Source organism: Falco naumanni, chromosome 4, assembly GCF_017639655.2.
Source record: "Falco naumanni isolate bFalNau1 chromosome 4, bFalNau1.pat, whole genome shotgun sequence".
Lineage (NCBI taxonomy): Eukaryota > Metazoa > Chordata > Aves > Falconiformes > Falconidae > Falco > Falco naumanni.
In genome coordinates, this window is record NC_054057.1 from 100,592,056 (window position 1) to 100,609,117 (window position 17,062).

General features: G+C 41.5%; 1 protein-coding gene across 1 annotated transcript in view; it reads left to right on the plus strand.

Annotated features, from left to right (window-relative positions):
• UROC1 (urocanate hydratase 1) overlaps window positions 1-17,062 on the plus strand; it is a 45,184-nt gene that overhangs the window by 22,777 nt on the left and 5,345 nt on the right. The window contains exons 10-18 of the mRNA XM_040592672.1: window positions 181-243; window positions 947-1,126; window positions 2,582-2,679; window positions 2,926-2,998; window positions 4,344-4,465; window positions 8,907-8,977; window positions 9,934-10,032; window positions 11,757-11,856; window positions 14,717-14,798. Of these exons, the coding sequence (XP_040448606.1) occupies window positions 181-243; window positions 947-1,126; window positions 2,582-2,679; window positions 2,926-2,998; window positions 4,344-4,465; window positions 8,907-8,977; window positions 9,934-10,032; window positions 11,757-11,856; window positions 14,717-14,798 (888 nt within the window). The remainder of the gene's footprint in view (window positions 1-180; window positions 244-946; window positions 1,127-2,581; window positions 2,680-2,925; window positions 2,999-4,343; window positions 4,466-8,906; window positions 8,978-9,933; window positions 10,033-11,756; window positions 11,857-14,716; window positions 14,799-17,062) is intronic.

Consider the following 17,062-nt stretch of genomic DNA (forward strand, 5'->3'; position numbering starts at 1 on the left):
CACTCAAGCTTTCTGGAACCAGTGATTAACACTTACATGAAGGTTAAAAGATCTGTTGATGAGTGTTGGAAACCACATATAGACTTTTTTGCTGGGTTTGACTCTGTATGTGATTTGTACATTGTAAGATGGAATTACATGAGGTGCATTTTCTCAACTAATCTTTTTAATCTGTTCTAGAGATGCAAGAAAGAATAAAATTGCCCTCAGTTTGGGTTACCATGGGAACGTGGTAGATCTATGGTAAGTAGTATATGTGGATAATGGATATACTAATGCTCTTGCTTGTTAGTCAACCTGGAACTGGCTCCCAGCCTTGGAAGAGAAGAGCCATTAAATGTAGTGCTGAGTTCATTACTCTACATGCTCATGAAAAACTGTCAAAAGAGGGGTCTTCATCCACATGCTCCAGTTCCCAGTTGCTTCCCGTGCACCTGCTCCTTTCCTTATGGAACAATTAATTTCTCAGGGAAAGAAATCCCTAAGATTCCTCCTTGGATGAAGGAAGAATTTATCCCTTTCCTTCTAACCATATGCTAATTGGTTGGCAAAGAAATGTCTTTGACTTCAGTGAAGAATAGAAGTAGGTGCTGATTGAATAAAAATAATCAGATGATGGATAGAAATTCCTGCACTCTTGAGGCTTTATCCAATAGTAAATCTTACTGTCACCATATACAAAGGGTTGATACTGACCAGTGAGACTGGTACGTCATACTGATATCTGACTCGTCTACCACCATTCCTGCCCAGATAAATGTGAATTATAAAAGTTGCACCTACGTTGTCACCGTTGTTTCCCATCTCCTGACTGCTAAAACACTTAGCCCACCAAGGGCATATCTTTATAAACAACCTCTTGGGATGGAAGAATTTCACCTGAAAGAGGAGCTAGAATGCGAAATGACAGCTTCTGTTCAAACACTCCATTCACTGTCTTCCCCAGGGAAAGGCTAGTATATGAGTTGGACACAACAGGAGAGCTGCTAGTTGATCTGGGGTCTGACCAAACTTCGTGTCATAACCCATTCATTGGCGGGTACTATCCAGTACAGCTTGGCTTTGAGGAAGCAAAGCAGCTTCTTTCCACAAATCCAGGGAAGTACCGGACCCTCGTGCAAGAGAGGTAAATGTTTTGGTGATACATGTTTTTAACCTTTTGTTTAGTTGCTCTGCAAGTGATCAGATCTCTGTCATTCTCGCAAGAAGTTTCTGGTCTTTGATATTTCAGTAGAAATCTGGGGTAAAGCTACAGCACTAATAACTCCCAGCTTTGTACTTACACAGCTATCACTCAGAATCTGGCAGACGTCACTTACCCACCATTTTATAGTCTGTAGCATATAGGATCAGAGGTCTGAACACTAATGATTTACATCACTTCTATAAATTCCTACATTGTATTAGGTTTTAAAAATCTGGGACAATAAGTATAATTTCACATAGGCTACCAGCAGGTTTAAGTTCACTGAATATAGCATAAAAAGCCAGGAAGTCCATCTAACCTACCATGCTTCCAACGTTTTTTTAGAGAAGGATATGAGGAGCGGAAAATCTTTCCCAATCAATCCTCCCATCTTGCTGCAAATATAAGTTCTATCCAGCATCTGGATTTCGGGGAGCTACTGCTGATTTACAAGTTTGCAAGTGAAATTGGAATTGGGCATTATAAAGGAAGCAATTTGTCACAATTTATATAGAAATAAAGAACTGTGGAACAGAACAAGCTGTACCGTTTTTCTCAGCTGGTACTTTCAAGACTTTATGGCTCCTGCTCTGGATTTGTTCACCTTGAACATTCCTGCTGGAGACATTTTTCCAGTAGAAGGTGGAATATGGGCATATAATCTATTTGACTTTGGATGAGTGACCTGTAAGGACCTTTCCAGTTTCCCAATTCTGTATCATACTACTCTTAAGACAAAGGTAACAGAAAGGTAAACTTCTGGGAGAGACTGATTTCTGACAATCTAGGTGTGAGCCCCCCAAAAATTCCGATTTAATTTGTTAGGCGTTGATTTATCTCTCTAGAGTTCCAAGAGGTTACAAACTATGCATGTACAATTCCATATGCAACTATGCATTGAGATTGGAACTAGATAATATTATGTGGAAATGGTATCACAGAAGGGTATGGTCCACTGTTGGAGGCAAAGGGAAAACTGAGCTGTTTTGGATAGGGGAGAGGCCAGGACAGTGATGTTCAGCCATTTTCTGGTTCTGTGTCCACTCACTTTCTCTGTGAACTTCTTATACTGTTTTGCAGTTTTGTGGAGGCTGTTTCTTGTTATTACCTTCCATTCTCAGAGCTGGCTGCGTTTCTTTGCTGAAAGACATGGCTTCTCTCTGCTGACTAATGGCGTTCCCTTGATGAGTTTAAATCACTTCAAGATTTGGGGATAATAGGTACTACAGACTGAAAGCATCTCAATTGATGTTGTATGGGTTTATGTCTGGATTTCTCTGGGGTTTTTCAGATATGTCTGTCTCCCCTTACTCCCATGTCTTTAGTGAGTTCATGGTATTTTTCTTTTTGATATTTTATCAATCTCAAAAATAACTGTTTCCTTCTTTATTTCAGTCTGAGGAGACATGTGGCTGCTATTAACAAACTAGCTGATAAGGGCATGTTTTTTTGGGATTATGGCAATGCTTTTCTCTTGGAAGCTCAAAGGGCTGGTGAGTAGATTCTGGAGTTGTTAGGTGGAAACAAAGACAATCCTGCATGCATCTTCCCAGCAGTACATTTTGGTAGGATAAGGCTGGCCGCTGTGTTATGCCAGCTCTTCAGCCTCTCCCTTTCTGTAAGACCCCTGATCTTCTCTGTGGCTGAGATAGAGCCTTCATGGGAACCCAGGTGCATTCTGGTTTTGCATTTTATAGTTTTTCTTCATCAAGTCACTGACTATTAAAATTCTTTCATAGGTGCTGATGTTGAGAAAAGAGGAGGCAATAAAACAGAATTTCGATATCCTTCCTATGTTCAGCACATCATGGGGTATGTTGGGGAGAGTTTGGAATAAAGCACTCAAGTGCCTTGTGACTCCGTCTTAGTGCAGATCTTGCAATGCTCTATAAATTACAAAAAGGAGTCAACAGCAGTAGGAACATTGATCTCACAGGTGTTATGCCAGAGTTAGTCTTATTTTTCTCCACTCTGGAGTAATGCCCAGTCTAGTTTAGGACAACGTTCTTTTGGCTGTAAGCGTCATGCTCATATTTTCTGTTGGCTTCCTTAGAGTTACTCCTTGCATCTTCCTGTGTGCAGAGGAAAAGAAGAGTCAGACCTGGAGAGACATATTATATGTGATTAACATAAGTAAACTCTGACAGCAGAGGTTTTGCTAATACTTTTTCGTGAAAGGCATGGCATGTCTTGATAATTTGGTGTAAAGCTTTATCCTTTTCAGAATTAAAAGGTCTTAGGAAAGCAGATGCCAGATGTGTGAACAGTAAGCTAAAACATTGCCAAATCAAAACTCTTCACTCCTTTACACGAATACCTGCATTTTATCTTTTGTTGCATCAGTTTTTCTTAAGCAGTTCTACTCAACAGAACAGTCAAGTCACAGCCTATAACTATATGCACCTTCACTTCTAGGTGCTAAAAAAACCAAGAGCTTGTCTCTTGAGCAGTAGAGCTCAATTCCAAATCATAAAAACTTATGCCTACAGTGAAGTTAAAACCACATCTGAAATAGGACTGTACCTCTTACCCAGCCTGTGCGTACTGCTTGTAGGGAAAGCGGAGCTGAGATCTCTTCAGGTTTACACTGGGTTTATAACACGTTTTGCCTCTGACTCACGCTTAACTTGCCTATACCATGTGAACAGGAGCTTGAACATAGAGTAAGGCACCCAGCAGATGAGATCTCTTCTTCTGGTACTCAACTGAAGTGTGTCTTACTATTATGTGTAAATAATGTGGACAGCAAATGAGTCTGGACTCAGGCACTTGTTCAAAATCTACACTTGTCTGATAGTGTAGATGCACTCAGTTAGCCTTGGTTAAGGATGAAAGACCAGGCAGCAGGGAGAGTATATCTGACGAAACAAAAGAAAAATTGCAATTCATCTGATGATGCACTTGTTTGACTGAACTCCCTGACATTCCTATCAGAATTCTGGCCTGACTGTATTTTTTTACACCAGTCAATGGCTGTGTGAAACAGCACTGTTAAATTTCTCAATTAATGGTCCTTGATGTTTCTGTTTAGATTAGTTCATTGAAAATGTTTCAAATTCTTCCGTCTCCAGCTAATGAAAGAAAAGCACTGCTAGCAGCCAGGATAAATAAGGAAAGAATTTCAACTATCTCTTAATGAAACATGTTCTCTTCCCAGGGACATTTTTTCCCTGGGATTTGGGCCATTCCGCTGGGTTTGTACCTCAGGTGACCCACAGGATCTTGCTACCACTGACTCAATTGCCATGTCTGTGCTGGAAGACTTTATACGTCAGGGAGGTAAGGCACCATCCCGTGCCCCCATCACTGGGGGTGCTTTTGGGAAGAAAAGGAGTCTGAGAGTTGTGAAATGTGTGTTAACTTTTGGCTGAAAACACAGAAAGCAGTCTCTTCCCTGTTCCCTGCGGGCAGGAAACCTTGCTGTTCTCAAACCTCTGTAAGGAGTGTAACCAGTAGGTAAAAAGTAAAAACACCGTGCGGAGAGGTTATTGATCCCAAAGCCATTGTTGCAATTTTGGCTGAGCACGCTTCTTTTAATTTGCTACAGATTTTTCCTGCACTTTGTCACCTTGAAACTCTAAGGCAGACAGTATCTTTCAACAGGCCTCCAAGAGTTTTTTAAAGGAGTCAAATTGCTTTGCCCCGGTCTCACAGGTGAATGAGGCATGGCAACCTAAGGAGGATTTTAAGAGCCTAGCAAGCAGATCGGTGGCAGGAAACCTGGGGTTCATGGCTGTGGTGCTCCATCCAGCATCATCCATTTGTGATTACAATGTGGAGGCCTTTCCTTTTTGATATTTGTTAATAAATTGACAGCTGCTTCTACTCACTGGTGGAACCAGTCTGGAATACTACTGGTATGATACTCTAGTATCTGGGGATTACCCTGTCTTTCCGTATCCCTGAAAGTGGGCTGTTACTGTTATACCCTGCTTGTGAACGGGAACTGAGGCAAAGCTAATTTTGTGTCAGCAGACATGAATCCCAATCTCCCAGGCTGCAGAGGAAGACCCTACTCCTTTCTCTTTTTGTCTACTTTTACAAGTAACTGGACAGCAGACTCAAAGACTCAAGTGACCTTGTCCCCTATGACTGAAGTCCTCAGCTCTTCTCTTTCCAGAGCTTGGAGCTTTGTGCTTCTCGGAATCAAGGAGGGGATCAGAAGGAAATGGATCAGAAATTTAAAGCACATTTTATGGGAAGGAGAGCATATGAAATATTTATTGCTTCTTTCATGAAAGACATCATTGAAATATGAATCAAAGTGTGAAAAAATGGAATACTGTCCTATTTGTTCTGGAACAGTTAGCATTGCAAGGATCTAGGGTGGTGTTTCTGAAAAGGATATACCACATTCAGATATGTCTCATTTGAAACAAAACTACTGTTGCCTCCCTATAATGTAAGGCTGGTGTTCAGCCTCCTCTTCCTCCTAAGAGGTGAATTATTGATGGAGTGGATCTGACCCTGCAAGGTCCCGTCTATTCTCCTAAACTTTCCTTAGGTGTCATTTTCAAGAAATAGCAGTGGAGCATGATGTGTTTTTAATGCAATGACCCAGAAGTGCCTACCCTGTTCTATGGATATTGAAACTTCCATGTTTTTAAACCTGGTTCCTTGGCTTAATTGAAGGGAGGGTGAAATTTTGGATGGTTTGCATTGCAAGACTAGGAAATGAATCAGTTACTGTGTACACAACAGTATGTGGCTGTTTAAATAGATGGTAATGTAAAGCTGCGGAGAGAAGTGTCTTCCACAGACAAAAAGCATTGAACTTTCACATGTATCTTCTTAATTTAAATGAAAAATTACATTTAAAAATTCCAACAAGTGAAAGCAGGCTAAAGGGCAAGGCTATTACTGGATTTTCTGAATTTGGCAGGACAGCACGAATAGGATTTCAAAGAGAAATAAAAGCAGAATTTGGCCAGAAAACGAAGAGCCATTTGTGGATTCATATTCTTGAGTATTCCACTCACTGTCTGCTTCCTATGGGACCTGGGCTTGGACCAGATTCCAGGGTCTGGATATCCTCACACACATAGACATCTAAAATCTGAAACTACCTTTGAATTTCATAAAAGAATCTGTTACAAAGACTGAGAGAAAACTCTGAAGTCTGTTGCATTCTGCATCTAAACTTTTGACTTGGCCTTGAGTCCAATGTTAACCATTCTTCTCCTTTTGTGAAGAACTTTTGTGCTTAAACCTTACAAACTGTGAAAAAGTCCTATGTAGTTTTTAGTTTTATTATCTGCTTCCACTCCTAAGGTACCTGAGCTTTTAAGTTAGCCTTTGCACAAGAGATGCAGCACTGATGATTGGAGTGTAACTGGGACTTAAGAGCTCTGGGGTACTTTGAAGACTGGGCTGATGCATAACAACAACACGAATCTCCCAAGAGCAAAGGCAGCCAACCTCTGTGTTGATGAGGACTGTTTCTCTGAGTACACAATGCTTTCTAGTATCTTTCAAACGCTAAACAAGTACAAAGGCCCATGAAACACCAGAAGCAGCACAGTAGCTTGCCTGACTCCACAACATATTCCAGTTGGTTTGGGGAGGTGGAGGCAGCAGTTTAGCAAATGAGACACATGGAACTACTCTAAACTTAAGGTCTTTCTAGAAGGAGGTGTAAGATTTTTTTTCGATTGCAGGAAGTAAGACTAAATAAAAGGGAGGATTCCCAGGGATAGCTGGTGAAATCTAACTTTGGATGCACCACAGTTTAGGATAGAGAATATGACTGTTTATTGGTGACTGGGAGGGACAAATGTGCTGTGTTGAGATATGTCCTTGTAGCCAGTGTTCTCATCTGGCTTCTCTTCTGGATATGTTCTATAGAATTAACAGACAGTAAGATCTTTTCTATAAGTCTGTGCACTGTGAAGTATAAAATATGGGAAGTACTCTCTGATATAGCTTATAGAAGTGATAGAAAGGCACTCATTCTCTATTTGCTTTTCTAAAGGTAACTCTTGCAAACTCTATTTAAACATCTATAATAACCCACGTGAATACTACACGTTACCTTCTAGAAGATGCTTCCTTAAAGCTTGTGAATGGCAGCACAATCCTACTAGGACTAGGCAAGTGTTTAATCTTTCACTCCCTGCGAAGCTGAGAGCTGACATGTTAATCCTCATTGCAGAGTTTAGAAGCTATCACTTGGAGCCAACCCCCAAAAAGACCTGTCAGTGCTTTAGGATCATTAAATCTTTCTGTACGGAAGGTCTGCCTCTGCAGGAATAAGCATATTTTACATTTCCCTTTAACAATGTGTTTAACTCAGATTAAATATAATATCTTGCCTTTTCCTCTTCCCTTTTTTTAGTTTTACTATGCATGTCTGCTGACATTGCCTAGTGGAAAGAAAGACAGTAGTCTAAACACTTTTCTTAGTTATCAGGGACAATTTCAAGTTAGCAGAGTGCCGTTTCTCCAGTTTGGCTGACTTTCAAACATAAATTATATGTACATTATGATTTGACTTGAAAATGGGTGAGCGCTGGAAAGTGCTGGGGAACATGCTATCCTGGCATCTACAGAACTGCTTTTAACTTGAAGCTCCGATGCATGAGCAGGTCAGTCACTGTGGCGTAGCATGTTGCCGCATGCCAGCTGAGGCTGAGCCCTGGTAGCTGACCATGGCGCTCAGGACAAGGTAACGTGGCATAGCTTACCCCATCCAGAAAGAGCCTACAGGCAGTAACTTCTTCAGCCACTGTAACCTCTTTGAGCTCACACTCAGCCTGCATGGAAAGGCGTAACTGTAAAAGCCCCCAAAATTAAGACAGTAAGATGATGTTTCTGTCCTGTTCCATACCCCCTCTCTCTTTCGTTGCTCATTTGCTACAGATGGTGCTGTGCCTTTGGAGAGAGCCGATTGTACTGAGGTCAATATTTAGCTGACTGATATATGCTGCATTTCACTGTCTGTCACTTCAAGTATCTTTATTCTTACTCCTCTTTGGTTTGGCTGATTGAGATGGAACGGCACAGATATAAATGAGAGGAGAAGCTGGAGAATATAAAACCATTATGTATAATTCTCTTCTTAGCTAACAATATATATATCTAAGCAAGGTGTAGGGTGGATTTACACCTAAACTAGCTACTCCATGTTAAGTTTTTCTGTGCAGTTTGTGCTTAGTAATGCAAGGCAACGTACCTCAGTTTTATCTTGGGATAAACACATTCACGTGGGCCATTTAGTACAGAGCAACTGCTGTGCTATAAATTTATATCCCAGCGTTGGTGTAACTTTATCCTCAAGTATGTATTGCCAGCTGTTTCTGAGAATTTCTACTGGCTGGCTCAAAGGAGTTACTTACTACCTGATGCAAAGCTGGACTTTAGTACCCAATGTCAGGGAGTTTGCTAAAGCTACTAACTCAGCAAAGGCTCAGAAAAGGAGTAGGCAGCAAGCCAGGTGACCAGAAATGAACAGTACGTGTAAGCTACACTGCAAGGTTTAATTTAGTTTGCTGAAGATTGGGCAGTTCCAGCTGTCTCCTGGGTGACAACTCGTACCTCTAAATATATGGTGCCACATTACTGCGTCACCTGCACAGAGGATTCTATATAGCATTTCCTATATGCATGCTTGTACCCAAGAGTAGAATTTGACTTCCTAGTGCTGTCAGATGAAATAAATTCAGTTTAAAGCATATTGCATTCATTTTCAAAACCTCTTTTCTTTCTTGCTTTCTCTTGGGAGTGAGCACATCTGTGAAGCAGCAGTACCATGATAACATCCGCTGGATTCGGGAAGCTGGCAGGCACAGCTTGGTAAGTGCACAACCTCCTTCACCACGTGCAACTGCTCCTGGTCCAGAGTGCAGTTGTTGATTGCTGGAGTGAAAAGCAGGAGCGGGCATGAATGAAAACACTGGCTGTAACTCCCAGGGCTGATAATTTAAACTTCTCTACACAGAAGGGTTTCAGGGTGAGCTGAAGCATTTTTTCCTTTCACTTGCTCATCTGAAAATGTTCAAACAATCCATCAATATCTACTTTTGTATCTGGAGTGAAACACACTAATGATCCACCCTCTACCTCATTTGTAACTACCTTTCTTTCAGAACGCTATTCAAATTGTCTCTCTTGGCATTGCTTTGGCCCAGCCTCTTCACACCTGCCGTTCCCAGTACCCTTTTCAAAACAGGTGATGAGGCCGAAGAACTGCCATCCTTTTGCACTGCAGGAAGTGGGATGCCAGTGAAGCATCCTTTGTTTTTCTTTTAGGGCAGGCTCTCAGTGTGCAGCTAAACGGTAACACTGTAGGGCTCACACATACTCTTGTATGTGCCAGATTGATCTGTGGGGTTGAAGTTGGAGAGGAGCATAGCTGTGCAGGACAGATGTTCCTTGCCATTCTTTGTCTCCATATTTCTTTTCCTTTCCAGCCCACCATTGCCAGTTTCCAAACCTCTGCTTCTCAGCTGTTGATAAGGGATTTGTTGATAGGGGGATTACAGCCTAGTAATCAGGTTGATTTAAAAAGTGGGATTTATTGGACAGTAACAGCTGAATACAGAAATACATCTCACTGATTGTGTGAGTGTAGATAAAACTCAGTTCAGGGAGGGATTTTCATTTCTTTTTCTCTGGATGCTGATGAAGAAATAATCTGTGCTTTCTCCTACAGAAGGGAAGGGGTCACTCCTGTGACTCCATTTATCTGGGGCCTAAAGATAAGCAAGTTGCACAGTGAACCTTATCACTCTAGCATTTTTGTTTTCCAGGTTGTTGGGTCTCAAGCTAGAATCTTATATTCTGATCAGAGGGGTCGTGTGTCTATAGCTGTGGCTATTAATCGAGCGATCTCCGAAGGAAGGATTAAGGTTTGCCTTTTTTTGTCTTGATATGGTCCAGTAATTGTGTTTAATATCTGAGACTGGGGTGGCAGATGGGGAAGAACAAAGCTTTAACCAGTGAGAGCAGAAGTGCCTGCCATTTACATGGGACCAATATTCTGTTAGCATGTATTAGAGCTCAGTCCTCCTCTCTGCCTGTCACCAGTATTGCGCTATGTAATAGGAGAGGCAGGTTTAGAAACTCTCTGAAATATGCCATGCTTTGCTTTTTGTTGGGAATCTTTTTTTTTTTTTTTTTTCTTTTTGGGCATCTACAAGCACATCATATCATGCTGTGATTTGCTGAAAACTCAAGGCAGGGACTGTAACTTCTTAGCAGTGCCCCAGACATTAAAAGTAACAAGGGACTGTGCCACTCTCCAGTGCTTCTTACCCTCTATCCTCACTTTCAGCCATATTATAGCTACAGTCAGCTCTGCAGTCAATTTTCATTTGCATTGCATATGTGAATGAAGAAAACTGTTAGCCTTGACGCTGCCACTCTAGTGCATAAGTAATCTCTCACTCATCTGGGTAAAATCCCACTGACCATATGTGCTGGTAAAAATACATGCTATGGGCAAGATTGCATAGGGATTTTCAAAGTTCCTTGTGAGTATTGTAGGTAGAGGTACAATGTGACATCCTGGGGGAGGCCAAAATCCTGAAGGCACCACTCTGTAATTACACCCATTACTTGCTGTGTGTACAGCAGCATCAGATCAAGGCATTGTCACTCATTCATCTCCATCTTTTTTTATAGCTGAATTACAATTACCCTTTTTGAAGGGGAAAACTCAAGTAAAAGTTAGAATAGATTCCAGCTAGGAAAGGTCTGGGGTTTTTTTGCTCAGAAAATGTTTGTTAAAATACTTAAAATGCTGTTGACCTTCTCAGGATTCAAAATGAACGTCACAGCAAGCTACTCTCAAAAAATAAACCTGACCAGACAGAGCACTCCCTTGGAGCTATGACTGACAAGGTCACACTCCCAGGCCCTTCGGATTTTGTTCTGTCCTTTTTTTGTTTCTGCATATCTCCATTCCTCCTCTTGCAAGCTGGGTGCTCATGTGTATTTTCAATGGTTTTCTAATTCATTGACAGCATAAATCAGAGCCAGCTAATTCCAGACCACACTGTGCCAAGAGCAAATTATTCTTATATAAGCCCTGTGCATGGCATATGATCATGAAGACCTGCAAGCTGATCTAGATTCATACTGTCAGTTAAATTCCAGATCAAGAATTGGCTTGTTTGACCTACACGAAATCACTGATTTTCATTGCTAACTTATTTTAGTCTTGAAGTCTACCAAAAGAATGAAAAATGTAAAACTTCTTACTGTTAGTTTTCATTTTCAACAGCAAACAAGAACTATTTCTGAATGAAGATTTTTGTATACTTTGAAATTTCAGCAAAAAGTGGTCAGATGAAATAACCTTACTGCTTCCCCTCTTCTCCCTGCCCTCCTTTGAGGATGCCATCCGCATAAAAACAAGCTCTTGTTCTTAGTTATGAAAAGATGGTGACTTTCATGAACAGTATGTGAACAACCGTTTTATAACAAATAATGGGCAGAGAAGGTGTTCCAGGGGGTTTAGGAGAAGGGGGTAAAGCTGACGTAAGACAGAATTGAATTCACCAGATGATGGTCCTTGGTAGCATTGAGAGTCTGTGAAGGATTCCATGTTCTTGTCCTTGGCTTTTTGCAGGCTCCAGTAGTCCTCAGCCGAGATCACCATGATGTGAGCGGGACCGACAGTCCTTACAGAGAAACGTCAAACATTTATGATGGATCAGCCTTTTGTGCAGGTCAGCAGAGCAGCTGAGGCCTGTCTGTCCAGGCAAACAAGGAAATTGCTTTAAAAGAGAAATTGCTCTTTATGCAACATTTAAAAATATTTTTGTTTAACCCTTTAATCCCAATTAATCAGATTTCCTGAGAAACTTCGTGGGACTTTATAGTGATACTCACATGAACATAGAGATAGTTACATAGAAGTCCAAAGCAATGCTGAAAATTCAGTGAAGATGCACCAGATTCAGGGAGAGCAGTCTGTCTCAGAGGGGTGTATCTTCGGTTTCATTTTAATTTGCACCTCGCTGTTTCAAAGAGATGATCAGAGCAGTATTACAGCTGTATTTCCTTGGGATCCACAAGATCAAAATCAGGTCTATAATAGTATTTTGCTTAAAGGAAAAAGATTCACAGCTGCATTCACTTCATTGCCTGAGGGCTGAAGAAAACAATCTGGAGTTTCTGAAAGGAACTTTTCTGGTCATAAGGTAATATACTTTGATAGTAAAAGTGTAAGAATGGAAGTCACGCATTCTGGATTAGACTCTAAGCCCTGTTGCTTGCTCACACAATGTGATTGTGGGCAGATCATGTAGGTTTGTTGTACAAATGGAGCTTTTATTTCCGCACACCTGGCCTGAGCTAACCAGACTCTCCTTTTAAGTTTGTGAAATGATGCTTTTGAGAAAGAAACCCAAGAAATATCTGACTGGAGACCTGAAAAAAAAAATATTAGTGAAGCACTAAGCAATTTTTAACCTAAATCTTCCTCAATTTTCCATCCATAAAGTGGAAATTATGATGATAGCTTTAGGCCAGTAGTCTTTCCACATGTCATGAACTGACAGTCACAAAGTGGTATGAGATTAGAGGATACAAGCTGCTGCAGAAGGAGAAATTATGATAGAGGTAGCTGAGCATATTGAATTACTTCCATTATGGGAATTCATAATAGAACCAAATTATAGCTTGATTTTAAGGAGGAAAGTTCCCTGCTATCTTAACTGGATTTCCTGACGAAATGAGGCTTTTAGCTGTGTCTATCAGTCTCACTTCAACACTTTTTGAATATGTTGGCTAGTTCTAATAGGCCAGATGGATAGATGCCTCAAATAGTGTTTGGTTCTGACAAGCTGTGAGAAAACGGCACAGCTGCAGCGAGAACAGCAATCCAAGGTGATGTCTCCACCAAAGGTCTTAGCTACAGAAGTAAATATCAGGCGATGCCCGCAAAAGAGGGCCATAAAAACAAGTCTTGCTAAACACTATTGCTCATCATGCTGTGAGGTTTTCTCTGCATTTTGTGATTTACATGAACCATTTGCCTTCTCCAAGGGCTTATCCAAAGCCTGTTGGCCACTGATTTCAGCGTCAGGTCTTTGAAACCAGACCTAACTGTTTTACCAGATGAGCCTTGAGAGGTAAGAACGAACACCTTAGGTCTTCCTCTGTCCCTTCTTCCCTGTTGTTTGGACTCCACATTCGAGCTGGTTCATGTGAAATTGGCTCCTCTGTAGCACACAGGATTTTTGCAGAGTCTTTCCATGTCTCGTTTTGTTTTACAGTAAGTACCTCAGCCTGATCCTTGGCAAAGTGTATTTCAGCGCAGACATTTGCACAGTTCCTGACCTTTATTAAAGCCAAGGAGCAGCATGTTATTACTTTTTAGTCCACTTGCTGTGCTCCTTGTGCAGCCTTCACTCTTATCACGCTGGTGGCTGAGGAAGAAATCTGTACATTTTAGAATATGGGGATTTTGATCTCTCCCATTCCCTCTTGACAGCACTGTAATTATGGTAATTGGGTTATTAAAGTGACATAATGCCAGATAAAAGATGCCATAATGGGGCTTTTGACAGGGTTTTAACATAGGTTAGTGCTCAAGTAAACTCTTTTTTTCCATCAGGCACATAACTATGGGTCTGCAAATGTGGCTGGTGGGGATATTACTGTTTGTCTCTTATTTTTGCTGTTAAATGGACAGCAAATGGTATATTAAATCTGTCCTGAATTACATCTGGACAAATATTTTCAGTACATTTTACCTTTAAATTTAAAAATTTACATTTAAAACTTTAAATTTTTGTCCTCTCTGTGTACCTTTTTCCACCTCTCTGAGTATATGGTTTAGCACAAATTGTAGTGAATATACAAAATTCTAGTCAAAATTTAAGTGGAAATCATGCATTTGACATTAGTCAAACTACATTTGTCTGCTAATTATTTTTCCTCTTTTTTAAAAAACAAAAGAAACCTCCTGTGTGATTTCAGCAGTTTGTGTTCAGGGTAAAATTCCCCCATGTCCAGAGAATCGGGGCCAGTATCACCTTCCTCCCAAATCTGTTTCCAAAATGCAAGTCCTTGGCTTTAGGCTGGCTTTCTGCCCAGGGCTGAATGAACTCTGCAGTCTGGCCTGAAAACACTTCAGGCTTCTAGAGCCACAAGGTGTGTAGTTTTCCAGGTGTGTGTGTCCTCATTTTGAAACCCTCCACATAGATGCGTCTAGCCTGTTGTTCCATGGCTGAGGCATCCCAAAGGAGAGGAGACTATTCCTCTCCACCCTGAGGAGGTCTCTCCCAGCTGAGGAGCGGTAGGTTCTTCAACTGCCTGAAATGGGTGACAAATGCAGAAAGCGCCAGAGTCCTCACAAACCACAGTGTGAAACCAGCATTTGCTTCCTCCAGTGTAGGGGCAAAGAGAGGGAGGGAAATCTCTTGCCTGTTCCTCTCAGGAATGAGATGTTCAGTGTGTATCTGTGAGAGAAGCTGTGAGTTAACCCTGCCTTCACACAGCCGGAATCAAGCTGTCCTGGGCAGCACAACAAAAAAATGACTGCAGCGTGTCAGACCCGTAACATCTTTCCTCTCCTCCTAGACATGGCGGTACAAAACTTTGTAGGAGATGCTTTCAGAGGAGCGACCTGGGTCGCGTTGCACAATGGTGGTGGAGTTGGCTGGTAAGAATTTATTTATGTTTCTAAAGCTGGACTTTGAATCCCATTACCACTGCTGTGTATGCGTGTGGGGAGAACTGCAGAAAAGATGTGTCTATTACTGGAATAGTACAATGATCATGGGAAGGATGGGATTTGGAAACAAGGGCTGAAAGGATGTTTTATAAGGTAAAGTGTGGTAAAGGTTTTATAAGGAAAAGTCTTTTCTAATTAATGCCCATATGTCTAGAAAAAGTGTTTTGGACATTGCCCACAGCACAGTCTGAAGAACTTAATTTGCCAAACAAGGACAGTCTGCTGTGGTCTTTTTGAACAGATCCTGCTTCCAAAGTTGTCTTCACACATGCACAGCCAGAGTGTTAGTGGATGGATTATGTTTAGGTCTCCCCTTAAGCTGTATTTAAATCTGTGACCTTAGGACCCCAATATAAATGCTTATGTGCTAAAGTGCAATGAGGGGTTATTGATACAAAGCAGCTCGGGTGCCAGCAAACCTCCCGGTCTTTCTCCCCTTGCTTGTGCCTGGTAGGATAAAAGACCACAGCCAAGTAAGGACTGGATTAAACACCTCCTTCACATACGGTGAAGAACCAAGAAAAATGCCTAAACTGAGAAGCAGAATGGAAAAAAATATTATATATGGAGAGGGAAATAGGTCTCCTTCATGTGCTACTAAAAGGTTACTCTGGATTGGCAGAGGTGTAGGGAAAAGAAGAGGCTGGCTACACTGTACAGTCTTTAGTTCTGGTTTGATCTTTCCAGCATAGCCCAGCAAAGCCTCTCCATTTACAGTCATGTCTTCATTGGGTGGTGTCACCAGTCAAAAGGGGCACCAGGCAAAAAACCCTCTACAGAATACTGTGGTGAACCTGCCACTTCCCTGTTCCATCCAGCTCTGGAATATGCCAACAGCAAGCCAAAGATTTTGCAGCAGATGTTATCCTCAGAGGCGTGATACTGAATTGTTACTTGTCCGGATGAGCTGAATCTAGAAAACACCCCTACAAGTCAGGTGGAGAATTCCCTCTTCTGCACTCTAATCCCTTTGATTTCAGTGAATTAACTGTTAAATAGCAGGTACATGGGAGCGACATTGGAAAATGGGATAAGAAAGCTTTCTGAGGGCTTACACACATGGAGTGAAAACTTGCCTTTACTGATTCGGTGATAACAACCACCATGACCAGAATTTTATTCACAGCTTCCGTAACTCTGAATGGAAAATACATACCAGAATATGTTCTTACACTGGTCATCTCCATCTCTGACTCCAGAGGTAGCAGATTGGTTCTGTCTGAATTGCCTTAAGCTGAGTTTAAACTTTTAAATACCTGCTTATGAAATACAAGCAAAGAAAACCACTTTCCACTGCCTGTTGTGCAAAATATTTGGAATATTTTAATGATAGTTATTAGGATTGCTAAAACAATTGCTTATGCCATGAATGTTCTGTGCGTCAATGGTGCTTAATTCAAAGGATACAAACGGTCATGTTCCCAATCTCTCTGGCCCCTGTAAGGCAGCAAATCCCTCCTGCATGTTTCTAGCCCTCAGAGCAATTCAAAGAGAGATTGGCTGAATGGCGAGGCTGCCCTTCTGGAAAACAGGCACTGACCACACTGCAATTGCAGTTATGTTGTTTTAGTTGTTTCTTAAATGGAGTTACATCATCAGAGAGAAGCTCTTCCCCAAGGCAGAGCAGAGGTGCTGCCATTTATGTAATGCATCAGAACATTAGCATGTGGCTACTCACTGAAATCAAAGTATCAACGGGAAAACAGGGTTTGGTTATCCATTGTGACATTTCCTATGGCTGCTTAGTGGCTTGTCACTGTGGAGCAGTACCTGCTCACCTTGTTCTCAGGAGCAGGCATAGCCCTCGGTGACTAAATTACTGTGCTTCAGCGAAGAATGCGGAGCCTGAAAATTAGGCCTGTCTCTGCATGAGCCTTAATAAGCCACCATGCTGAGACTCAGATGTGGTAACAATGTTGTGTCCTTAGATGCTGTGGTCTGGGTTGCCCCCGAAAGCCACGGCATGACAGGTGGCTCTGTTTGCCTTAACTAATGGTGGCACCGCCCTGGCTAGTTAAAGCTCTGCACCCCTTTGCCTTCTAAGGAGAAAAAGAGGAATAGTTTAAAGGTAGTAAAAGAAGTAAAACAAACCCCCAGCCCTAACAAATTACTTTCTTTGCCTGGAAGAGATAGATGCCTTTAGGTTTTAGGACCCTGTTTTTGTTTTCCTGTGGAGAGCTACAAATTCAACT